Below are 27,016 nucleotides of genomic sequence, written 5' to 3' on the forward strand. Positions count from 1 at the left end.
AAGACTGCATCATGTGCCATAGAGACCTTCAGGAATGGTAAATAGAGAGGAGATTCTAGCTATTGTTTTCATTCCTTTGCATCCTTGTTTGAAGTCATTTCAAATCAAGAGCATATTATTTTGCTTTCTTTGTATTATACTTTTACATACAAAAACACTTAAGGATTTCTTATGAAAAATTCTTTTTGTTATACAATTGTTTTAATTTCAGAATATTTTATGTAAGAGCTGAGTTAAGATTTTTATACACAATATTAAGAAGCCTTCAAATCATTAAACAGATGTTTATTACTGTATTATTAGGGTAATGAGTAGAACATGATTTGGGGGAACAAAATAGAGGTCTTTTGAATCATCCATGTTTTGTTCATAAATCATCTGGTGTGAAAAATTTTCCGAGGAACATTAATCAGTTTAATGGAAACTGATTTTTCTTGCTTTTCAGGAAGTCCCCTCACTCTCTGCCCCCATCGCAAACTAACCTGTTGTGGAGGAGGTTTCACACACTTGTATTTTAGTACTACCTTTTGTTTAAGATGTTTTTACTCCCTAAAACTTTTATTGATATTTTCATAACGATTTTATGGAATTTCTGCTTTGTTAAATGATACAGTACTTACTTGGCATTGCACTTGATATGAGAAGACACAATAACAAAAAGGTCTGTTTGTGCTACCAGATAATTTCTTGAGTTGGGATGGGATCCTCTGCTTGCTTCAGCTTGGTATGAGAATCTGGGAGAGCTGTGCAATGTTAAAAGAAAATAAAATCTGTCCTCACATCTTTAATAAGATGAGTCCAGTGTGTGGGTTTAGTACATAGCTGAACACAGGCTGACAAGCAATCTGCAACTTCTTGAGCTAATAGGGAAATTAATTTGTAAAAGAAAGATGCTACATATGCAGAGGGCATATGATATATGGTTTGTTCCAGAGAAGTTTAACAAAGAAAGATTTAAAGATTAAATTCTCAATAGTTTGTTGATAGTAATGAGAAGAATGTCACTTCAACTCACAAGTGTTTGAAGAGTGGATATCAAAGATGAAAGTGCATTGTTTAGGGTTATGAAAGGGCTATACTGATGAACAGAGGTATGAGATTAAGAGAAACAGTAATTAGGCCAAATATTGGGGAAAAATTGAAGTCTATTTAAGCTTAGGTCTAAGTAGACTTTGATGGAGCTGTGCTGACGAGTTCTAGCTAAGATATTGGCTCAGTCTGTTCTTTTCCAGTCTGAGGAGAAAAAAAAAAATCTTCTAGAGGTATCAATTACAGAAAGATGTGAAAGGAAAGAAAAAATAATGAAGATTTTGAGATCTGCTTCCATTAACACAACTTCCTTCTTTTGCAAAAATAGCAAATATTGCAAATCCTATTGATCTTGTTACTTTGCTGTTATATATTAAGAGATAGGAAAAGAAGTGTATCATTCTTTGTTATATCAGTTTATGTAATCTTTTGGCCAAGGATTGCAAAGAAATTGTGCTCCCCTTTTCCTTACTAGCCCTGGTTGCTGTTGTGTAAAGCCCAAGACTTTCTCTTACCAATATTATATTTTCATTTGGGGAGTAGATAGAGGTGCACATACTTAGGGAATAGTGATTACATGCAATATACAGTATGCTATCATTGTAATGCAAATAAGGCAATGATGTGTACTTCCATAAATACAGCCAATCTAACAGTGAAATATAGCTTCTAATGGAAGGGAAACTCTAAGTGTAGGGACAAAATGTACACGTAATTTTGACAGACTTAAAAGATATTTCTCTTCTACTAATATGCCAAAACATTGCATCCAAGCTATTACACTGACATTTGAGAAAACTCCTTTTGACATACATAGTGTATTGTCTAGTACAGTGTTCATGAAATTAACATTTTCCTGAAGTAATCATACACAATTAAGTGACCAAATAGTTCTGAGGCAATATAACTGTATTTCACAGGAACTAAGTATATTTCTTCACACTGATCCTGCATGTTTTAGTTGAGCAGTCATTAGCATGTTTATAATGGTTCTAATTTAGCACAACATTTTCTGAATTTTATCCTTGAGTCATTTACAAATTGTTCATATTGAGTAAACAAAGGAAACAGATTGCATTTTATACTTAGTAATTTATCTGAAAGAAGAGGGGAGGGTTAATTGTCTGAAAGTTTTGCTCTGTTTGGGGAAGTGATTCTAGTCTTGCATTGCTTGGCACACAATGCCTTTTTCCCTCTGTTCTGGGAAAAAAAAAAAAAAAAAAAAAGAATGGAGGAGTAAGTAAAATGAAAAATTAGGAGCAGGACAAGATTTGCCACTCCCAAAGGGGAGTGTGGAGCAGAACTGGAGCTGGCACGAGATTATCTAAAACAGTTGGTGCATTCCTTAATGATCAAGTGCTTGAGAAGTCCAGCTCTCTCTCACAGAGCATCTGTGTTGATGTTTATATCAGTGCCCCGCTGTATGGGAAAAGCATGCTTTCTCTTGTTGCTTTTCTAAAAATAGTGTGGCATATAGCATTGTATGAGTTATTTTAAGAGAACAAAAACATTTCCAAGGTTAAAGGTTCTGCTTTTTAATAAATAAATAAAAATAAAGGTCAGAACTGTATCTTGGGTTATTCTTTCCATGAAATTCAGACTCCTTTTTATCTAGAGTTTTGAACTGAGCAGAATGCTCAGTGCAAATGCTCTTTGCATTAGAGAATTCCTGTTGAAACAAGCCATTTTAGGCAGAATTGGTACAAGCTTCAGACTCTCTACAGTTTTTCCCACTAGCCACATCATAGAAAGCAGATCTGGAAATCACCCCCAGTTAAATTCCAGTGTTTCTGTTTAGAATGTCTGTTGTTTCATGCAAGATCTAGACCATTCAAGTAGTGCAAATGAATTCAGAGGAGAACCAGAACATTTTAATGCCTAATTATTTTTAGTGAGCTTGGAGAGTTTTAATTAAAAGTTAAGAGAGCTCTCCAAGCTCTTACAGTTCTAATTTTATCATATTGTGGAAATCTTGTCACTGTGAAAAAATGTACAGTAGTTGGCAGATTTACTTGGTTCCCTGTCCTAAACAAAACTGTAATGTTAGGTAGTCAGATCTCAGTCTCATTTCCATTATTGCTATTGCAAGAAAACATCTACTGTGAGCTGACTGCCTTTTGCATATTATTATATTTAGGAAGGCTTGTTTGCCCTTTTTGGTTTCCTTTTTTCCTTTTTTGGTTTTACAGTACTGCCTACAGGTTACACTGAGAGTCAGAACCAAGTTCTAATTCACAATCAGAAATGTGCTGGGTGTTTAACAAAACCCTTGTGAGATATGTAGCCTGTGCCAGAAATGTCACAGCCTCAAGAGCCAAGACAAAGAGGTGGATAGAAATGGGTCAGTATGAGAGGAGGGAGTAAGTGACTGGCCAGGGTTACTTGGCTACTTAATGACAGGAGCAAGATACAGACTTTAGGAGTGATTTTTTGGTTTTGTTGCATTTTTTTTTTTTTTTTTTTGGTAATTTGCAGTAAATGTAGCAAAAGGAATTAGCAGGTTTTCCTGTTCTAATGTCATGCTGCTCATTTTTGTGTTGTGATTGTATTTTTGTTTTTTTAAGAACTTGGCTTTTGAAAGCTTATTAAATCAAAAAAATCTTGAAAAGTTGGCCAAAGAAATCAATTTGCTGGCTAACGACATGTATGAAATGCCTTATATTTTAATTTTCTGTTAGACCACAACAATTAATTACTGCACAAGAACAGTATGGAAATTGAGAAGAATGAGATGAGATTCCCCTGACCTGCCTGTCCACTGACAGCAAGCTTGAAACCAAGCTGCTTATGAGCAAGAGGCAGTGGCGGTACATTGCAACTATGGATGTTAAGCCTTCAGGCTGATTTTTGATTAGTTTTGTATTGTTGCTGTCTCCTTTTCTTTTATTTAAAGTTTATTGAAATGGAAAAGGATAATTTGTGTTTGAAAGAAGAAAAAAATGTAACTATGGCAACAAAGAATCTATTTTAGTAACATTACACAAACTTTACATCCTTGGATTAAAAAAGAATGGATAGTACCATCCAGCAGTTAAGTTTCCGATAGTCATGGTTAAATTATATTTTTATTTCTCAAATCATGAATGTAAATGTAGTGTCCTCAATTTAATATTGAATTGTTGGAAGATTATGAAATCATGTTCTTTCAAAGCAAATTAAATTAGCCTTTTGCCTTTCCCCTTGGTACTGCAATGTTCGAGTTTGCATATAATTTTAAAATACATAATAGGGAGCCTGAAAATTAGGAAATCTTTTTATGATATTGATCCATGTGCAAGAAAATCGGATGAACAGTGAACTCACAAAAGGCATGTAAGCAAGCTGTTATCATACACTCAGAGGTGGATCAGTTAATCAGAGGTCCCAACACAGGTAGATTAAAACTCATTACCAGATTTTAAAAAAATATACTTAATTTTCTGAGGAATTAATATTTTTAATGATTGGATCTAATAATAACACCAATGGACCTGGCATTTTAGTTTAATTGTAAATAACAAACACTGACTTGGGTAAATCTAAATTATGCCTGACTTTTATTTGGGAATATTTGTAAAGTACTGATTTTATTTATATTTTTCTACACTGAACATGATTTAATATTCTATGAAGAATGCTGAAAAAAACCTTCCTCTTCCAGATGCATGTTGGGTTGTGTTGTTGTTATTAATTTTAGATGTTGGGTCCTTAGCTTCATCCACTGGAAAAAAGCACATTTGCACTTGAGGCATGAGGTGAGATGTGCAAAGGTACAGCAGCAGCAGGGCAACCAAAGGGTAGCCCCTGTAATGTTTGTTTGCAGCTTATTTGTTTTTTTCTGGAAAAAATCAGCTCTTCTCCTGTAGTAGGAATCCAGTGTGGTAGGCCCCGTAAGCTCACCAGTCTGTCCCAAGGAGTTCATAATTTTGTTTAACATTCTTTCAAAGAAAAAGAAAAAAACCTCACAACACTTTCTCTAACAAATATTTCATTGATGCTGACAGGGTAACTCCAGTTGTGCTGTGTGTCTCATGATATAAACTTGAATGAGGCATTTGAACTCATTTGACAAAGGCTGATCCAAACGACACCTTTTCTCCTGTGGAGCTGAAGGCAAATAAAAGTAATGAGAGTAGCTTAGAGAATATAGAACAGTAGAGATGGAGGAACTTGCGTATTGTTATGTAGTCCCAAAGCTTGAAAAAATATGGTCTTTCTATGTTTAGTAATATCTAGTAAATTGTCATGGGGTATAACTGTAGACTATAGTTCTGAAATGGAGACAAAGTTGCCACTAATTCTGTAGTATTGTTCTTCTAAAATGCAGAAAAGAAGTTTACGCTCCTCCTACTGTGGATCTGATCATGTTTTAGAACAGTTTCTCTTGTAGTATGCATGATTTCTCTTCTAGTTCCTCTACCTTGTCTTTCCCAGTGCCTCTTTCCATGAGATGTAACAGTTCAGATGCATGTAGAAATATGTCACCTATACCTTTGATTAAATTATATTTCTGTATTGTTTATGAACTTGCTATGCATTTGCAATCATTATTAATAAATCAATGTGCTTTTGTCTTCTGTCACAAAGTAATGTATGTATTCAGAAAGAATTGTATGCAAAACAAGTCATGTTTTAGAACCCATATCATTAATAATTATCAGTTTGCAGTATTGTTACAACATGTTTTGAGGGAAGTGTATTATAAAAGAAATAACAAGGCACTGCACAGCAGCAAGAATAAGACAGTTCAGTTGATCACTGGTGTAGGTGTTATAAATATGCCAGTCTGTACTATAGTGTTTTATTAAGTCTCAAAAAGTCAAAGCTGATTTGAAATAATAATGTCTGACAGTCAGTTCTTTGAAGTTTTGCTGCTGCACTCTCACGTTTAGGCTTTCTTTTATGTATGACTTTACCATAAAAAACAAAAACACACACACAGCATGAATGCTTCTTTTTTTGCTCATATCTGTGTTTCAAAGAAAATAATAAGAGGGTACTTCAGTGAATTAAAAAAAAAAAAAAGAAAGGGAACAGTCCTCCAGAATCGATGAGCATAGGTGCAGGCCACTGTAAGGTCATACAGTATTCATGTAAGCTATAGCTGGGATTTGTAACTTGTTGAAGACTGTAAAAGTGAAATTAAAAAAAAAAAAAAAAAAGAAGAAAAAAAGGGAAGAATAAGGAAGAGACAAGGCAAAAGCTATCCTTGATAGGAACAAGATGACTTTCATTCAGTCGGAAGAACTTGAGAGCTTGGCTGTGATAGCTAACACACTTGTTCTTCATCACTGGTCGTGCAACAAAGAGCTGGATTCCATCCATTCCATGACTGATTGATTACCCAATGGACAAATGTTAATTCTTTTCATCAATGCTTTGTCATTGTGGAGAGATCCTTTTCATCTAACACCTAGGCTTTTTTTTTTTTTTTTTCCTTGCTTATTTATCTTTTAACATCCTCTTCTCATTCACCTTTGCAGAACTGTCATGTCTAACAAGATTCTCACAGTACTTTAAATTCCTTTAGTCTACAATTAAAATTGCTAACCAAGTATGTAATAAACCATGATATTAAATAATACTCAATGATTTCATTTAGTCATCTCAGTCTAATTATACTTAACCTGTTTTCTGTCCTTGAAAGAAATTTTTTCCTAATTCACAAGAGAAGAATATAAAGGATGAGAAGCTGTGTGTTGTTAATATAATAAATTGCTCCAGTGCAACTTCACGAGTTTGATCTTCTATGTGTCAGTACAAAATATGCTACTTTGCAGCATAAACCCAACTGTGGTTTATAAAGTCAGTGAGAAGAGCTAAAAATGTATAAATGCTAATTTCTTTCTTTGCTTCTTTTATAATTGTCTTTAACAAGAATACCCCTGAATTTTGAAAATGTCGGGATCCACAAGGTTTTGGAATGGTGCTGAAGCAGAGCCTCAGTGCAGGGAGTGATGCAGTGCAGATGTGAATTCGGGCTTCTTCAATGTTCAGTGCTGGATTCTGAGTCGATGTTTTGTTTCTATAATGAATCAAATCAGAAAATGAATCAATATGGATGAAGACATTTTACTGATGTCAGAAGATATCTTTATAGATTTTATATGTATGTAGAAATTAATTTTCAGTAGAGAAAGAAGAAAAAAATCCCTTTCTGATTCACAAACCTTTCAAAATGTGTGTTTGTGAACACAGAATACAGAACTTGAAGGGAGACATGCCTTTCAAGTATAAGCCTTTATGTTTAGTTTTGTGTCTAATGTGGAGGACCTCCAGAGAGCTTTAGCACATCATTATTTTAAATTCTAAAAATCATACAGATTAAACCTGCTAATTGAAAATTTACAGGAATTTCAAAAGAGCTATTTTTACAGTGTTATAAAAAAGTTTATTAAAAGGCTTATTTTGTGTTTTTCTAATCTTCCCAATAACAGTAGCTATAAATTGTGTGGTCAGAGCTATAACATAGAATTTGAATGAGATAGGAGTGTTTAAAGAAATGTTTCTTAAGGAATTTTTCAGTCATTTATAGAAATAAAAACTGTAACTAGCAATGTGATTATCCAAAAAAAGGAATACAAATAGACCTGTTTTCCATTCCAGCTCTTTCTCAGTCTGTCTTTAGAAATATGGTTTTTGCCCTTATGTAATATAACAACACTACAGATAAACATAGGTGTTCTTAAGAACAGTAAGGGAAGAAATAAAGCAAGTACTATTGAGGAAGATATTTTATCAAATCCTGTGATATGCTAATTGTTTAATTTTTAAAAATTGTAATGTTTTTCCTTCTTTGTATAATTTGATGAAAATAGCTAAAAAGCAGTAGAATACATAACTTATAGCAAACATCTATAAACTCTGAATAAAATTCTACAGCTCTTTTTTTTTTCAGGGATGAGGGGTCTGAAATTTTGGCAGGAGAGAAATACGGAAACATCTTTTTAAACTAATGATGATATCACAAAAAAGGACAAATTATAATGTTCTATTGATAATTGATGGTTATTTCTTGATTCTTCTATTATCAGGCCAGAACTCATAAAAGTAATAAGTGCCTGTTATTGTTAAAAGTAAATTGTTATTATATAACAAGTATTTTAACATTGCCTTTTGCAACTTACAGCTCCTTAATTTTGTCTCTTTCACAGAAAGATATAATTAGTAAATAAATTAGCTTTTCTACTGAAATATTACTTCAAAAACATTTTGAGCTGTGTTGTCTTTCCACGGAGGTTTACACGGTGAAAATGTGTTGCAATTAAAACCTGATCTTTGATCTTTTGGTAGTTACAGTTTGGTTTGCTTTCAACTGTTTTTTGTTTGTTTGTTTGTTTTTCTTTTTTTTTTTTTTTTTGATGTGTGTTTGTTTCTTTCTTTGTTTGTTTCAAATGAGTGATGCTAATGTGAATTTTTAGTCTGAAATTACTTGCAACCTATGATTGCCCATATGACCTTTTTCTTCCTTAAACTTCTCCCTAAATCTTTAACTCCTCCTCCTGTGACCTTCTTGAATGGTTTTCTTCCCTCTGAGTATTTTTTATAATCCTCTGAGGTGGAACAAACTGTTACCCATTGCATTGCAGTGATCTGTGTCGCCATTCTTGAGCTGGAATTTTTGCTTTTGTTTTCACTGGTGCGAGTGCTTCTGATGGGACTGATGACACGAGAATTTGAGCCACGATTTGGCCTTAATCTACCAGTAATTTAGAGGAAGATATGTTAGGCTGAATTCTGCCGCTTTGTGCACCCCAGTGTTAGTTCATAAATGACTGGACTGGGATCAGTAGAAATATTGTTAAAATTTGGAATATTATTCGTCACTTAGAGAGCATTGTGTAAATTGATCTCCTCCTAACCCAAACGGCAGCTTGCTGTGAGAGTTTCTAACAGGTTAAGGTGTATGGTTGTTCCCAGTGTATGCACAAAGAAACAACATGCTCAGTATCACCTGGAGTGACATGTGGTCTTATAATGAAGGCTCTTTGCAAATATTCTTTTTAGGAATAGAGTTGCATTTAAATGAAGTTTCTGATATCTTGTTAAACTGGGCCTAAGGGTTTCCAAGGAGTTTAGCACATTGTTGATGAATCTGTCTACCAATGAAAGTGAATATACAATGTTTAATGGATATTCTATTATTACTAAATGGGAAGGGAAAAGAAGTGTTAAATTGTGTGTAATGTTTCCGTGATAATGATTTATAAATCTGAGCTGTGGTTCCTAAAGTCATAAAACTCTGGATCACAACATCAACCACAAGAATTCGTTTTAAAAATTACCTTTTGTAAGTTACCTGAAAGCTTATGTATAATTTACACTTCAGAGCCAATTAGTTTAATTTAGGAACTGAAAAACCTTTAGATTTTGTTGAAGTCTGTTACACTCAATATCAAATTTTCCAGCGGAATCAGGGTCTGATCATAGGAAACTTACTAAGGCCAATCTTCTACTTTCTCCTAAGTGCAATGACTTCAGTGACAGTTTTGCCTAAAGAAGGCCTCCCAGATTGGGGCAAAGATTTGAAATGTATTCTGAACTTCAAATTATGAAAGCCTATCTCTAATCATTGCATGTTGTTTATAGTGTACTGAGAAAATTTCTGATACTGTGAACATCTAATATGAAGAGGGCTTTTATGAATTCCATGGAGACTTTATATGAATAACTTTTGCATTGACATGGGTATAAAAATGGGTTTCAGATGTCACTGTGTGCCAAATTTCCAAAAAAAGCTTCTAAATCTTCATGTATAATTTTGAGTGTACAATCATTCTCAAATGAAAAAGACAGAATTTGTATATACATTGGCAATCTATGCATGTAAATTGGCAGTTAGCATGCATAAATCCTGAATGAAGTTTTTCTTTCAATTAGACCCTTGTTAAATCCATAGTAACTCCATTAACCTCGGTGGAATTACTTTGGATTTAAAATGCAGTTAAATAAGAAGTCTGTCTGGCTACAAGTTAATTTCCCCTTGAAACTATGGTCCAACTAGAACAGAGAGAACAGTTTTAAAATGAAGGGTGGCACCTGTTTTCCTGATGTGTGAGAATATATTTGATAATTCCTCTTTCTTTTTTTTTTTTTTTTTTTTTTTTTTTAAATAGATTCATCCTGCATGGAAAAGCTACTTTCTAAAGACTGGAAGGAGAAGATGGAAAAATTAAACACAAGTGATCTCCTTGGAGAAATTAAAGGTATCTCGCTGGATCAAATTTTAAATGTTTGCATATATTTTATAAAGGGGATTGATGATTTTTTTAAAGTTCAGAAATTATAACAGAAATAACAATCATACCTAAAGGGTGCTTTCCTCTTTCCAGTCAACTCACCCTGGTTTTTAATGTTTATCTTTGAGCTGATGCATGCATCTGCCAAATAAATAAATTGGAGTATTTCACAATCAGTTATAAGCAGTATCAAGGTTGTTATCACAAACACCAGGTTCATTACATTAGTTCACTGACATTTGCTATATATCTCTGTGACCAGAGGAAGAGGAAGAAACATCTTGAAAACATGGAGTTACTAGTACTTGGTACTTTTTCTTCCCAGTTGCAGAAACTATACGTAGAAACTGCTTTCAGATTATAAAAGGGGGTAATTGTGTGATTACTGTTCTAAATCTTTGATTCAAAATCAGGAAAGAAAAGAATATTTGTTTATATTCATGCTATTCCTGTAGAGACAAAGCATCTCTAAATGAAATTTGGAACCTGCTGAAATCAGTGCAAGTTTTACTGCATATATAGACAGTACTTTCCAGTATTTCCAAGATTTGTTGAACCAGCAATCTAGCGAAAGTGGAATTCTCCTGACAATTAAATACTGTGTAGAAAACTTGAAGTGTTTTTCCCCACCCATCAATTCTTCCATGGATTTTTTTAGTAAGAAGAAATTCAGTGTTATTGATTAAGCAACAAATTAAAAAGGTGGGGTTTTGTGCTGTGAGAAGGGGTCATAAGGCATGTTTGAGGAGTACACAAGGTACCGAAGATTTATTTCTATTCATTTGTGTAATTTTATTATATTGCAACTACAAATATGTGGAAACAGAGAGTCATGTGGATCATATCAATAAATCTTTACTAATGTTAAAAGAAAAAAAAAAAAAAGAAAGAAAGATACTATTTGATGAAAACTGATGCTTAGGGTTTTACATTTACACCAGGGAAAATTAGGGTGGTTTGTTTTTTTTATTATACAAACAGATGAAAGATTGGCTCTTTTTAATAAGCAAGTTATAATTGGTTCCTTCAGCTGATTCAGGACCAAAATCTGCTGGATTCCCTTGTTGGATTTTTTTGGTAGAATTATGACAATGCGTATATATTAGGTAAGAAATCTTATAGTAATGTCAGTGGCAGACATATAGTATGCAATTTTACAGGAACATGTTAACATTGACTGTAATAAAATCCAACAAAATTATGTCTTCAAATCACATTCTATTTAAAGCCGTATTGTCTCTTAATAGTGTGGAAAACATTGAATGCTAGTTTGTCCATTAATTGCATGATATAGCTACTTAGTCTTAAAATAGAAACTACTTGAATGCTAATAGTGAATCAAAATTAAAAGAGGTGGGATCTCTAGCAATGCAGAATAATGTTCTTTATTCTTTTATATGGCACAAAAAGCTTTGTCATGAGCTTTCATTTATTAAAAAAAAAAAAAAAGTTTGTTTTTCTGGACCTATGCTGTCCCTCTTCTTAGTGTATATTCACTGCAGAGTGAATGCATGGAGTTCTTGCTCTTAAACCTTTTCTCATCTACTTACAAAGCATTCTCACTCTGATTTGGAATAATTTTCAAGTCATTCAACTACATTTTCTGGGGGGTATAGCCTATTAGCTGTACAAAACGGATCACCTGATTAGGCTCACCAGATTTCTGTGTTGACAGTTAGTTTTCACAACTTACTTCCTGTGTCTCATCCCTAGAAACTGATCCTTAAGTGGTCTTAATGTCTGCAGTATTCCTCTCCACTACTAGCTGACTTCCAGCAAGACACAATACTGAATCTTTGCTACTGCAACTGCTTTTATCATTTTTCATGAACAAGCAAAAATACAAAAAACCATACACAAACATGGGAGATAAATAACGGTTGCTGTTATGTCATGAATTACATTTACTATACTCAAACCTCTTGACAAAGACATTAATGTCATTTTATAGAAGAAGAAAACAAGGTGCAGAGTTACATAGCAGGAGCAGTGGCAGGTCTGAAGCAGAAATCCTTTCCTTTGGGCTCCCAAGCCAGTGGCCTAGCCACTGTCTTCAGGCTGGTTAGCTCCTGGCTAATAAAATCACTATCAATCTAATAGCCTGGTATTAACTCATATTAGCATTTGTGTGCCTCAAATTGTCTCATAAAGAAAAAAAAACAAGCCAAGAATCTAGACCATAGCAGCATGAAAACCAGATTATGAGAAGGAAATCAGGCAAAATAGGGGAACCAGAGAGAATTTTTAATCTGCCAAAGAAGAATACTTAAAAAAAAAAAAACAAACAACTTTTCCACGTTCAAGGTGGTAGATTTCCAAATTATAAATTCATTTTCATACTGCTGAATGAATTTCCAGTTAGGTAACTGGGTGGACATGCTGAGGTCTGAAAGAACTACTTTTGAAAATGTGTTGTCTTTGGGAGGTCAAATATCTTTTTCCTTAATTTCCATTAGATTCTGAATCAATTTATTTAACAGGCTGATATTTTTGGCTTTTGTGTAGACTTTCTGCCTGTATTACTGAGAGCCTAACTTAAAGACATGAAGCAGTGAAGTAAAAATAAATAAATGAGGTCATTAGGGACAAAAATCTTGATTATACGAAAGTGAGGTGTGGTCCTGTGGGGAACTGCTCTTTGCACTGACTGTTACTGGGAGTTGTTTATTTTAGAGAGAAGGCGGCGTTCTTGCTAAGGATAACCTGAGCACATACTCTTCCTCTGTGTCTGCACAACTACAACCCTCCCCCCTTCAGTGAAAGACTAGCATCTTGGTTGTGGGAAGGCAGTTCACTAAGAAGCAGTGCCAGAAAAAAGGATGAAAGCAGGAAAAAAAAAAGTACCACTGACACAAACTGTTTCTATTCATGTTTGGGAAGCACATAGATGAGAAGAAAAGATAATTGGCTGAGAGAAACAGATAAAAATGGTATTTTCTTGCTTTACCTTCTATATTTAGAACACAATAGTGTTAATCAGGATATAATTATGAACTATGTCTATTAATTCAAACAACAGAAGCCAATACAAAAGTAACAAACAGTGAATTGTTTATTTTTTCTCTGAGTGTGATTGTTCCTGTTCACAATTGGTCTTGTATACTGTGCTTCATTTGTAAAACTGCGTTTTCTGAGTTTCTTTATTAGGATTTCAGTTATTGATAATGGTCCCGATTCTTCTTTGAATTCCAGCCAAACAAACCATTGACTTCAGGGAGGTTGCATGAAACTCAGAGGAGTATTTGGCAGAATGCTTTGTGGCCAAATTCCAGTGGTTAAATACGTCTGCTTGTTCATTTGATATGTTTATAAATGAAACACATAGGTCAAATTTTCAAAGGTCTATGAAGCAGTTGAGCTGAGTTAAATGACCTGCTCACCTGGAAAAAACCCCACAGCTGCCTATGCAAATCATTTGATGGTATGCTGTTTGCCAGTGTGTGCATGCAAATACATTTACTTAATGTATACAAGCAATTTGTTAGGCTTATGCCCAGCTTTTGCGGTGCTGTTTTTTGTATAAAAATTAGGACCAGGGAATACTTTCCATTCTGATTTTTGTTATCATGTATTTGAACACACAAAGTGATGGAGGTCTCTTCTCTAAATTTCCAAGTATTTGGGTGCACAGAGTTCTGTCCTCACCCTCCCTCGCTGCATGTATTTCTGTTGCTTAGTTATCTAGTTTTTCTTCAGCAGCCACAGCTAGGCAGAGTAGCATCATTTATCACTATACAGAGTCTGTTTTAAGTTTTCTGTTTCTGTTCCAAATATAAATCTCTGGAATAGCATAGTCTTGCATGCATCAGGCAGTTGTCCTACTGAAATAGCCCGCAATGGTCTTTCTCAGCATGCAGGGTCTTTGAAGATCAAATAAGAAAGGTCAGTCTTTAAGTAACTTAAGCAATGGTGTTATCGTGAAAGGGTCAGAATTGGTCTAGCAGTCTTATAGAAGAGTGACTCCTGGGTCACCGGCTACTGTGCTGCAGGTTAGTTCTCTGGCTTCCATTGGTGGTGTTTACAACTGGAACTATCTATATTTATAGGCATTGTGACTTGAATGTCACATGCTGTCTTTGTACAGTATACTCTATTTTGGGAAGGATAGTGATTGATGTCCATAGCTTTATCCAATACAGAAGAGTGTTTACATTATGTTTCCCATGCTAATTCCTTCCCCTTTTATATTTGCTACTTTATTAAAAAGAGTCTAAAACTCCTATTTCATGTGACATGTAGACATTTAATAGCCTCAAAATATTTGGATAGGTGGGAGGCAGCATTCCTGTTTCCTAGGAAATGTTGAATTTAGCAAAATGATGCAACTTCACCCACTTGATAGTCTCCTTGTAAGATACACCATAAACAGTATTGAAAATTATATTTGACCTTGGTATCAGAACACAGAAGAGGTAGAAAGAGGTGTTTTCTAGAAACGTTTTTTTGTGTGTGCACTAATGACTGGAAGAGAACAGTGAGGCACAACTGTTTGAATCTAGTAATTTAACACTATCCATTTCTGGAATAGTCTTGGACAGAGTTCTGCATGAATGAATCCCCGAGAAAGTTATGGTTTCTGTGTTTTTACAGTGAATTAAATTTTTTCCTAAAATATGCATGATTTACAAAACATTTTTAAATGCTATTTTTGCTTCCATTTTATAAAATTTGTCTTCACAGATAAGCTTTTGGGTGTTTCTTGGTGCACTATATCAAATGTGAAGACCATTTTGAGGAAAATAAATCTGATGTTTTCCTGTAGCCCTGACCAACACTGTAGTCTGAATTTACAGTAATTATTTCTCAGTATAATTGCTGAGATTTCTTTTTCATGAATTCTAAGGGTATATAACAGTCTGACTTATAAATATGTATAAATAAATATATATAAGTCTTATATCACAGAGGCACTCAGAGGTTTTTAATTATGTCACTTCGTATGGCTATAGACATTTCAAAGCTCTCCTTTGTGATCTCTGTTATAAACATATTTTATTTCTTTTGAAGTCTGTGTGATATACATTCTAGCAATTAAAAACTCAGCTCAGGCTTTGAGACACAAGGTCTTCTTAATTAAAACTCAAACAAAAGCTACAAGCAAAAGCCCCACTATATGATTAAGGTCTAAAGTGTTATGATACATTAGAATCATTGTTAACTGCTAGGATTTAAAAAATCAATACACAGGAAAAAGGATCAACTGGTTCCAATTAGTGAAACCAATGAAAGCATCTAACAAAACATAACAAAACAATGCAACCCAGAACCCCTACATCCAAATCTTTAAGAAATTGGTCCTGATTAGCAATATACCACAGGCTATAAAGGTTTCTCATAATGTATTTATTACCATGATCCGATGAAGTGATATGTTTAGCTTTATGTTGTATGTCTTCAAATCAGAGAGAGATTTTTGTTTTGCCATTTCTCAAGTCATTAGCATTTTGTGCAATGTGTTACAAAAGCTACATTTTCAGGTCTAACCTGACCTTCTAAATTAAGTATAACTTCCTGAATGATTGAATATTTCATAAGCACTTTCAATAGTCAGTGTTTGCATACCTTTTAGTCTGATTTGCTTGAAGAAGGTAATGGATTCCAAAATAAAAATATTTTGGTTAAACTTACCATGTCCCATTGTATCTATTCATTATGATTAAGATACCAATATAATTAGTTAGACTAATCACAAGTATGAACGACATTAAACTATGCGGTCTTATATCATCTTGACTTTTTTTGATATGAAATACTTTTCTCTCCAGATTCTGGATTTAAATAGACATACCCTAAACTGTACAGACAGGGGGTACTTCTGTGGAAATGAATGGAACTGCTCACTGTACATAGTGCTATTATTTAAATTATGTACATGTAAGTCTTGGCAGGATTGAATCTGTACTTAGTGGGAAAAAAAAAAAAAAGTAAACATTTTTGTTCTGATCTCTTGGTCAGAGGGTCATATTTCAGTGACACCTATCACAATCATGCCTGCTTCTAATGTTAAAAGTTAATGACTATTACCACTGCTAGTTCTTAAAACTCCACAACTATAAATTACACTACAATCAACCTTTCACATAAATCAAGTTCGCCATATTGTTGAATACATTTTATAAATAATATCAACCAGGATGCCTGCCATATATTTCCAGGCACACAATGAATTTGTTACTTACTGCAATCACATATATCTATAGATTTTTTACCTTACCACTGTATATTTCTAAGCTTAACAATTCAAGGCTAAGTATATGAACCCTGTACTACACTGAAATTAATGGGAGAGCTAATTTATATGCTGTGTTCTGTGGAACCGTGTCCCAAGCAGTGTACTAAGACATAGTATCAGCTATTTATGAGAAAAAGGAATAAGGGGGATAATGATGCTAATGATGAGAGTGGTGAGGCTCTGGCCCAGGGTGCCCAGAGCAGCTGTGGCTGCCCCCTCCCTGGGAGGGTTCAAGCCCAGGTTGGACGGGGCTGGGAGCACCCTGGGCTGGGGGAAGGAGTCCCTGCCCATAGAAGGGAGGTGGGACTAGGTGATCTTGAAGGCCCCTTCCAACCCAAACCATTTTGTGACTCTATTTTCAGCTATCATTTATTTTTTTAGCAGAAAAAGGATTGAATATAAACTAAAAAGTCCAAGTAGGTTTTCTTCACTTTTTTCTTTGAAAATTTGCCATTTTCTTCTGTTGGTGGGTTGTTTTGTTACAGTCTTTATCTGTAGTTGAAAGGCTTCTTGTTGAAGAAGCCTATCACTACTTGGAATTTAAGACCTTCTCTTCAGACTCTGGATGTCAGCGGCAAATTTCCTTTTGATTCAAGTCCCAGCTTAGTCTCCAATGAAGTTGCTTACCTTTAGCAAAATAAACTCCTACTGAAGACAAGTATACAACTTCATATGAAAAAGCAAGTGCATATGTAGGAGTTCGCATTGCTAAAACAAGAGTAGAAGCTCCATTTCTTGTGTTTCATCATGCTTCAGTGCTTTTGGCTTTTTGTTGCTATAGACATATAAAGTCAAGTTCTAACAAATTAATGAATGTAAGCATTTTTCTAGAAAGATGCATATAGGCACAGCACTGAAAGGACTGAAATTTTCTGATTGATTTGGATCCTGTGGAAACCTGTAGCTGTACTTTATCAATCTTTTGTTACAGGAGTTTCATAGTGTCAGATATAAAGAGCATACTATCCTGTAGTGTTCTGTCTCTATGGATACTAGGCAACCTGGGGAATGGTGTAAGGAAAGGGCAAACATACAGTAGTATTTCCTCAAAATACTCTTCCAATTTCCCACAAAATGTGATTAACGGGCTTCTTGATTCAGAGGTGGTACATTCCGGTTTAATGGCGCTTGATAGAATTATCATTTATGAACATGTCCAATCGCTTTTGAACCCTTTAATAGACAACTAGAAAGTCTGTGGGGAAAAGCTCAGCAGTTAACAATATGCTGTATATTTGAACCTAGTACCTTGTAGGTGTCCCCTAAATCTTGTATTATAATGGACAGGGAATGGGTGTTCCTTGCTCATCTTCTCTATTACACTACATTCAGTTGTCTCTCCTCCAGGTTGAAAAGTAAAAATATATTTATTTATTCCTTATGTGAAATCTGTTCTGCACTTTGGTCACTCTCATCTCCCTTCCCTGTAGTTAATTTGAAAAAAAAAAAGCTTTTACACAAAATATCCCTATTCTGAGCAACATCAAACTTTGGTACTGATTAATGAGAACCTGTGTGGCAATCCTTTTTGCCTCAATTGGTTTTAAACTCCCTTTCTGAAAAGGGAGTCTGTCTTGAAATGGGGTCTTGATGTGTGGGTGTTGTGTGGTAATGAGAGCATCCTGACGATATCAAAGATATCAGAGTTTTTTGCTCAAGAGATACATAAAAATACCTTACTGGGAACTTTACAAACTGTGAACCCAGAGGTGGATCTGAAATGTCATCTGTAAAACTTAGGGGACATAGCATTAGTACTGAGAAAAAAAAGAAGTACGAGCACTTTTGGGAAACTCACATGCAACTGGGAATAGCAAGAACATAATGTACAACCTGACACAGCCACTGTCTCAAAAGCCTAAACTCAATGAGGAATAGAAGGAGAAATACGAGAATCATTGTCCTTGTTCTCTCTAGACAAGTTGACCCTTTGGAAGAGGTTAACTATCAGGTTTTTTTTTCAAGAGGTCTTGATTTGTCTAACTGTGTCACCTCACTTCAGATCTGACCAATAACATCTGACAGTTTTCTGCCAAAGGGCAGATCTAGCCAAACTAGGCTCATTTTCCTGGTTTTCACCTCCTCCTGCCAACATTAAAGTGATTTCAGACTAATCGGGATCCCCTTGCTCCAATCAGGTCATTCATCATACCACCCCCTTACTTGGTAGGTGAAGGTCTCAATTCACTGTCTCCCTTCTGTCTCTTTTATTTTATTTATTTTAAATGTCTATTTATTTTGGATTAAAGTAAATAATTTCTCTCTTTTCCCCTCCCTCCAAATTTTGGTGGTTCTGCCATGATTTACTGATAGAGAAAATTCTCAAAAACACTAAAAGGATGAAGTCTCATTAATTAATATGAATATACAAATTCTAAAGTAAATAGAGAGTGCTATATTGAAACAGTTTCCATAGGAAACTTGTCTAAACAGAGGAAACAGAAATAGAAATCTATTAAGGATGTAGCCTGTCCTGATTCCATGAGCTCATCATAGATATTACCCTCTGTGTTATTAAGATTAATAGATTTATACCCACACAGCTTGATAAGTAACAGTTCTTTGTCATTAGCTTTCACACTGAAATCCTGTTATATACATATTTTGTTTTACCCTTTTTTCTTTAGTTTGTTAGTTTGACCCACATATCCTAATATTTACCTTGGATTGTATCGATATGAATTAGCGTTATTCATGTTGTCATAAATGTTCTTTAAGAGTTATACAAGATTAAGCTAAAACCTGATCAATGGCTGTTTAAAATGTGTTGCCCCGTAGATAGCAGTAATGAGAGGCTAACACACTCATGTTGGGAATGAAACCTCATGTCTATTAAGATTTGTTTGAATAGGTTTCCATCACAACAGGTGCACAATTATTTTATGAGTAAAATATTATCAGCCTTCCAAATTAGCCAGGGCAAAATGCAAGTTGTCTGATTAAATAATCAAACCCAGTACTTAAAATGCACTTGATTTCCACAGGAATTTTAAGATGCTAAGTCCCAGTCTGTCAGTGAAACTGTGATTGTTTGCAACATGCAAGTAGCAGCTTGTAGAGTATCCTGTTTGGTATGTTTTACATAATTCATCCTAGATTATACAACATGAAACTGCTAAAAAAGCATATAATAGTAGGTTTTACTTCTAGTCAAACAATTTTAATCTGCCAATGAAGGTATTATACTGTGCATTAAAATCAGAAAAAAGTGAGCCTCTAATGGGAAATAGTTTGAAAGTGTTCTGCATTCAATTAGGAGGCACATCAGTTTAGAAATACAAAACCCTGTGTTGTTTTTTAAATAATTTAGTTTATGAAGGGGGAGGGAAAATGGGAAAATCCTCTGAGTCTGAAGTGCAGCTTGCAGTGTAGAGATCACATATGTCACCAGTTATTGAAAAGCTCAGTAAGTACAATGACTCAGAGACCCAAGAAAGGGGTAAAATATGAAACAGTAGTTTCACCATGAGTGGAAGACTGAGCAGTGCAGCTGTCAGACACAGGTTATATACAGGTAACTGTTTTCGTACCTAAATCTGTTTGTCAATCAAGGAATGCCATGAATCAGGAGATGGGATCTCAAATACAAAACCACAAAGTCAGACACAGCATCTGGAGGAGCTCCAAGCCACAAAAATTAGGGAAGAAGCACAGAGGGCACAAAAACTGTAAATGCTTCCATGGTTTCTGTCTCTATATAAATTGAATTTAAATAATTGTGTTGATACATCAGTAATAATAATTGCTGATAAAAATTATAGTCCTTATTTTGGGCAGCAATATGTTTTACTAAATGTGAAATTAAATGCAATTTGTATTAATTAGGGATAATATGAAAGTATGTAAGTTGTTGACATTTCCGACATTTTAAAACATACTACTATATGTGAAGATACATCTTCTGCATTTGTTTTGACTTGGAAATACTGTAGATTGATATATGCCCCTATTGTGTTCTGTTGAAATAAGATCACAGTTCTAACACTTGAGATCAGAAAATTATTTATGGACACGGTTCACCGTACTTTGAAATTTAGTTACGGGATTTGATCGCCGATGTAACTGTTTACTAGACAATTGTAATTCTCGACGATGTAACTGTTTACTAGACAATTGTAATTCTCTGTGGAAGCTGGAATAGAGTCTTATTTCAGATATTAGAACAAAATCTACTGTTGAAATGCAGGTGGTATACTCAAGTTGCAGGATTTCAAAAGTCAGTGCAGTGTATACAGACACTTTATGTAGGTTTGTACAATTTAAGTTTTTCTAAATGTGGGAAGGCTTACAGGGACTTCAAGTTTTGATTGGTAACATCAAAGAAATACAAACAGAGGTTTACTAAGGAAGGTAAAGAAAATAAAATGGGCATAACTGTTCTGTGGTTTGTTTTTTCAGATTCATTAAAAATCATAGCATTCCTTTTAACTTGTAACTGAAAGGACTTTTTACCTTTACTGCTTTGCACTGGTGTCAGGATCCATTTGCCTACATATTGCTGAGATTCTGCAACAGGTACTGGATGACTGGATTTTCTTTTAGGGGCTGTAGTGAATAGAGAGTTCCTACTTCAGGATGTATTCATAAATTAACACTCTTCTCTCTTTTGTTGTTGTTTTCTTTACCTCCTAAGGGTTTTATACTGTAATTTTGGGTCTCTCAGAGTTCAGATGGGGTACCCACTTCTTCTGAAATGTAAGGATTTTTCTAAAAAGAAATACTTTAGCCTATCAGGTTACGGTCTGCCACTTTTCAAGATAACAGTGATTGACAAAGGCACTTTGGGTCTTTCTACATACTCAGATAACAAATCCCACCATCAGACAAATATGAACACTTGGTGCTAAGAACTGGATATGAGCAGGCCATAGTGATATTTCTCCCTCTGCTGACCTAGAAAAATCATAGTCCATCTCCACACATAGCTAAAGTTTAGTTAACTTCACAGGTAGGTAGGTCTCTACTCTCACTTCACCTCTTCCTGCTCCTTTCTTTCCGTGTGCATAATGCTAACAAACACCGAGAAAAACACTTTTCTGAATTATAGTTACAACTACTGAAAAGGGCTATGGTAATACGCAGAAAATCACCCATGACAAAATATAGGTGTTAATTGCATGTCAGATGAATCTGCAATAAGAAATTTACATTATGACAGCTATGCCTGTGTAAAATGTTTGAATGCATTAAACACATTGAAATTAATATAAAGTTCAAGTCTGGAAGTTAGGGAGACCATTGTTTAACTTGTTTTAGTGAAATAGTCTTCACGAAGAAGAGTGTTGCTTGCAATAGTCCCTCGCTAGCACTTGTAGCATGATCTGTAAAAGGAGAACGCTGCAGCTACTATCTGAAATGTTAACATTTATAGACTCAGTTTCTGTGGTGGTTCTTAACAATCTCTGAGAGGTGTGTCGGGTTTTTTTAAAACAAAACTAACATGCCATTTTGCGTTGGAGTTCTGAAAGAGTTAGTTTTCTGTGGTTCATGAACTCTAGATATATGATATTTGTTTAATGTTCTTGACTGAATGCTAGAAGATAGGTTCTGATTAAATGATCCTGTGAGAATTAGGCTGGTTGGTAAACTAGGTAATGATTTTGCCATGCATACCTATTCAGGCTTTTACAGTACTGCTCTTTTTTGTCAGCTTTAACTATGTCATAGCAGAGAGTTGTGCAGTTGGTTAAGCAACGGAGAAAGTCACTCCTTTTGAAGTATGTACACTGAATTAATACATAAAGCAATACTGAGTAGTTGAGTTAGTAAAAATCTTTACTTTTTTTGCATAGGAAAAGAAATGTGAATGAGTGTGCGTGTGTTGTCTTATAAATGCGTTTTCTGTATTGTGTTTACATCTCAGATCAGTATTTGTTCATCCTCTTATGCAAGCTGATCATCCTATATGGACTTTTGTCTGTGCATGTTGAGTCCATGATATAACTGAAAGCTAACTGCAAGCTTAGCTTTACTGCAAGCTTCTGAGATCCCCTAAATGCAGAGTATTTAAGGTATACCAGAGCAGAAAAATCCAACCTTTGCTATTACATATTAATCCAATAATGGAAGAGCTCCAAGGAGGAATTTGAAAATTTGTAAGTGAATGCAGTCCTTGCTACTCTGAAGTTACCAGGGTGCTGATTGGTTCTAGAAAGTGGTATCTTAATACTTCATGTCCTTCAGCATGTTCTTCAACAATATTTCCATTTATGACTCTGTTTATTTTGTTACCCTGAAATTATGATAATGTACTGATGGTTATATGTTAGAAGTTAGCTGTAAGGATGCAGTTGAAAACTTTTTTTTGTGCTAAGGTTTTTATTTATGTGAAACTCAAAGTGAGCAGCTTAAGGTTTTGACTGAAACGTGTCAGCCCTAAGCCTGTGTGTATAGACCTTCACACAGATCCAGGTTCTCATGTCTGTTAGCTGGTGTTGCACATCAAAAAAGTAAATGAAACTACTTTTACATTAAGGAAGGACAGTTGGTTGACCCATTGGTATGAGTTCCCATACAAAGAAAACAAATGTTAATTTAAAAATCATCAAATACTGTATCTGAAGGGCTAAAATTGCTACACAAGAACTCAGAGAAAAAAACGGAAAGGAAATCTTGGTATAAAGAGATAAAACCAGCCAAACATCCACTTGACTCCAGCAGTAATCATAAATGGACACACAGGAACAAGGAAGAACAGGGAAAACATATATTTTCATACTAACATTATCCCAGCTTCTGACTCTTTTCAGTTCCAGGGATCGCCTGACCCTGATATGGTTTGTTTATTTTATATCAGTCAACTAGATACCTCTTCCCTCCTCCAAATACTTGTCCAGTCTCCCCTTGAGCCTACATAAAACTTTGGGTCCATAGCATCTTTTAGAAAGATATTCCATGGCTATAGTGTCCACTGTGCAAAGAACTACCTCAGATGAAAATTATTTGAAAACTTCTAAGGTGATGTTATGTGGATCAGACACATCTATCTCATTTTTTAAAATAGCATAAGATGTCATTTGAGTCAATGGATGTTAAGTGCTTAACATATTTTTTAAAACATGGCCATAGACCCATCTGTAATAGTAAGAATCCTAATTCCCTTTATAAAAAACGTGGCCCAGAGACACGTAAATCTAAGAAACCCCTTGGAGAAATACCCGAGGTCTTTGCAAAGGCAGACAGATTGAAATTTTGATGGATATTTAAAATTCACAGAGAGGAAATAACCATAAAATTCATTGCTTAAGTGCAAAATTATTTTGCAGTCACAATTAGTCTTCATTTTAGTTGGCAGTATCTCAGCATCACAGTTACACTAATGTAACTTCTGAGAAACACATAGGAAACATCACAACAAGTTGCAGTAGGTATGTTGTTCTAGACATACCTAATTTTTTCTAATTTTTATTTTTTAATAGGAGACTTAAAAGGATGATTAACTTTCAAAACCAATTGAGAGAAATCTCAGTAGAAATGTGTTTTCCCTGCTTCTTCTTCATCTGTGTTATTAGTTATAATGTCTTGTTATAAAGGAAAAATAATGATAAAATTGTGGTCACTGTAGAAATAAAGTAATGAAAATGCAACTTGGACAGTATTTTATTGTCTTAAGGAGAGAGGAACACTTAGGGGATCCAGATTTCTTAAATATATCCCAGGTCTATTTATAATATATTGAATTAGAATGCTGCTATAATGGAAATTACAACCTCTTGCTGTTTCCTACATTCTCTCAGTGCTTCAAGATTTATTCTGAAATCATCTTTGGACTGTGCTTAAAGTTGTACCTCCATTCAGGCCTTTGAATATTAAATTATATTAAGTCTTTTGAATAGGCAGTGTTTATGTGTTCATTCAGAGTGATCCTGTTTGAGTGGTAGAATACCTATATAAGCACAAAAAACAACATGATACCACTCTCTGGTTTGGGACTATGAAGAATTTCATTACTATATATTCTGTACCAAAGGGCTGTGTTAAGTGTTTTGGTTTGTGATCAACTAGGTATACAAATAAATTGAATTAAGAAAATTTCCAACTGTGCTTTTAGTCGCTTCTGAGAAACATCTGGCTAAACATACTCATGCTTGTGGTTAGAGTATAATTATACCAGAACACTCTAAGAATATGTGTGGAACTTCAGTCTGCAAATGTAGGCCACCTCCTCTGTGCTCTGGTTAATGTGATTTAAGACACTTTTCTGCAGTTAGAAAGCTTGACCAATAATTTTGTAGCGTATTTCATAGGAGAACAGCAAGCTGGTCATAGAATTCTAATTTGTTCTGGAATGTGTTCTATTTAATTAATTAATTAATTATAAAATAAACCTTGAGAGAAGAGCAAGCACAGTTTACTTGTTTGGTTTTTGTTTCTCATACCCGTACAGTGAGATTGTGGTTATTTCAAAAGACATAAGATAATTCATATATGTAGCATTAATAAGCTCTGCTGAATTGGTTTTACAGATTACTGGGTTGTGTGTAGCAGATAAGTAGGACTTTCAATTTATAACTGTTTGATTATGAAATAAATTTATAATAATATTCATATTTACAAGCCTGAAGCTGCCAATTTTGACCACCTAATGCCATTTATTAATGAACATGTCAATGGACCTGTTTCAAAGCCCACTGAAGTAAGTATAAATCCTTCAACTGACTTCTGTGGGCACATTCTAAATGTATAAAATGTTACTGCTTTTCCATACATATCAAAGGCTTTTGACTAAATTGTCTCTTCTCAGATGAAGTAGGAAGTTTCTTCTTTACAGCTTCCATGATAGACAGGCTATGCTAATGTCCTTGTTTTGCAATAAACTTCGCTTCTTCATTACTTATCACCAGAGGCAATAAAAATCTTCAGAGGCAAATATAAGTTTTTCATTGATATACTTGTTTGTATTTGTAAGACATGAAAGATGAACATGTAATTAAGATCAAAATTAAAATTTATATTTAAAATATATAAATCTTGCAGTACTAATACTCCTTATATTTATATTTAGACATTTCTGAGTGGTGTAGATAACAACTACTAACTAAAAACTCATGGAAGTAACTTATTTAACAAGATATAAAAAGTAACTGCAAGACATCATAAGTCAGAGTACATTTCATAGGGGTACATCTCCTCTCCTGTGTATACTGTGCATTCTGGATGCAGTAGAAGAAATGCATTTGAGTTACAATTTTGAGTTAAGATACCTGGAGTGTTTTGTATTGGGATCGCCAGTGTTAGTTTCAAGGGAAATGAACTCCAATAATTGAATCCTAACATGTAAATCAATGAGCCTTTTTATAAAAAAAGCTGCAGTGACACTGATGGAAAGGACCTCTTCCCTTCTTGTTCCAGTAGAGAAAAGTATTAATTCCTATCCTTATTCTAATAGACCTTCCTAGTACACAGATGCTCAAGTTCACTGTCAAGCACCACAAGGTCCTTAAAACTATATTAGCCCCCAGGAAGATACAGTGATGATACGTTTTTTCATGATTTGCACATGCCCAACTGCAGATGTATACATAAAAGCCATATGGACTTCAGCTGTCACCTTTTCTTACCATCACCGCATGTATGTATTTACAGACATTATAGTACGAAGTATTCCTCACTACTTAAAGAGAAGAATCCTGTTATTTCTGCAAATACTGTGACAAAAAGCAGAAAAAAAAATATTATAAACCTCTTTTTCTGTAGCTTGCTGTTTAAAATGTAAAACTTATTTAAAACATATGATTGTTTTTCATCTTTCATTATTATTCCATAGCTTAGACATTGTGAGAAGACTGAACAAACAAGCAAAAGCTTCTTTTACTTCATGAACTTTTAAAATGAAAGACAAAGATCAGCTAGAGAAATCACAACTATGAGTCCTGTTATATAGGGAAATTAATGTAATATAATTCATACGCGCTATACTCATCAAATGAGATATTAAACCAACTTCTTCTAAACTCTGCTTCCTTCCAGTCATTTTTATGCATGTACATATACAATTCTCTTTCCAGAATAAGATTAGATAGAACAGATATTCAGTTCATCCCTGTGATTGAAGATACAATTTTTAATTGGAGAGCTCTTCCTTCTAAACGAGTGCTTTTTTGCACTTGCACCACAACAGGAAGAAATACTAGTTTAAAAAGAATGAAAAATTGTGTAGATCACTTGGAATTGTGTCATGTTTACATAATAAAAAAATAAGATTCATTTTCAAGAGTGTCACGGTACAGAGAAATCACTTGTTAAAGTTAAAATTGAATATGGAAACAAAATGATTTTTATCCAGCTGTACGCTGTTATGAAAGAACAATCAATGAAATGGAGCAATTTCAAAATCAGTCCTGAATTCTCCATTTACATTTTTTCCTTTAGCAAGCTCCTAATTTTTTCGTGTTGGTTGATAAGCTCCTACTTATTCCAGACTGTCATCAATTGTGACTCTCAACACTGTAATTCCAAAGAAGACACTACCTATGATTGTATATAAGCAAAACAAAATATCCTTTCACATCTAAAACAGGAAGTTACCAAAAATTGT

The 27,016-nt window shown here is 34.4% G+C and overlaps 1 protein-coding gene across 6 annotated transcripts in view; it reads left to right on the plus strand.

The window, feature by feature from the left end:
• The window catches only part of SOX6 (SRY-box transcription factor 6), a 337,003-nt gene that overhangs the window by 152,325 nt on the left and 157,662 nt on the right, over positions 1-27,016 (plus strand). For all 6 annotated transcript variants that reach the window (XM_032984902.2, XM_042784521.1, XM_042784522.1 and 3 more), the window contains one exon: positions 10,125-10,214. In XM_032984902.2, coding sequence (XP_032840793.1) covers positions 10,125-10,214 — 90 coding nt within the window. The remainder of the gene's footprint in view (positions 1-10,124; positions 10,215-27,016) is intronic.

The sequence above is a fragment of the Tyto alba genome, unplaced genomic scaffold (genome assembly GCF_018691265.1).
Source record: "Tyto alba isolate M040663 unplaced genomic scaffold, T.alba_DEE_v4.0 Super-Scaffold_8, whole genome shotgun sequence".
In the NCBI taxonomy this organism is placed as follows: Eukaryota; Metazoa; Chordata; class Aves; order Strigiformes; family Tytonidae; genus Tyto; species Tyto alba.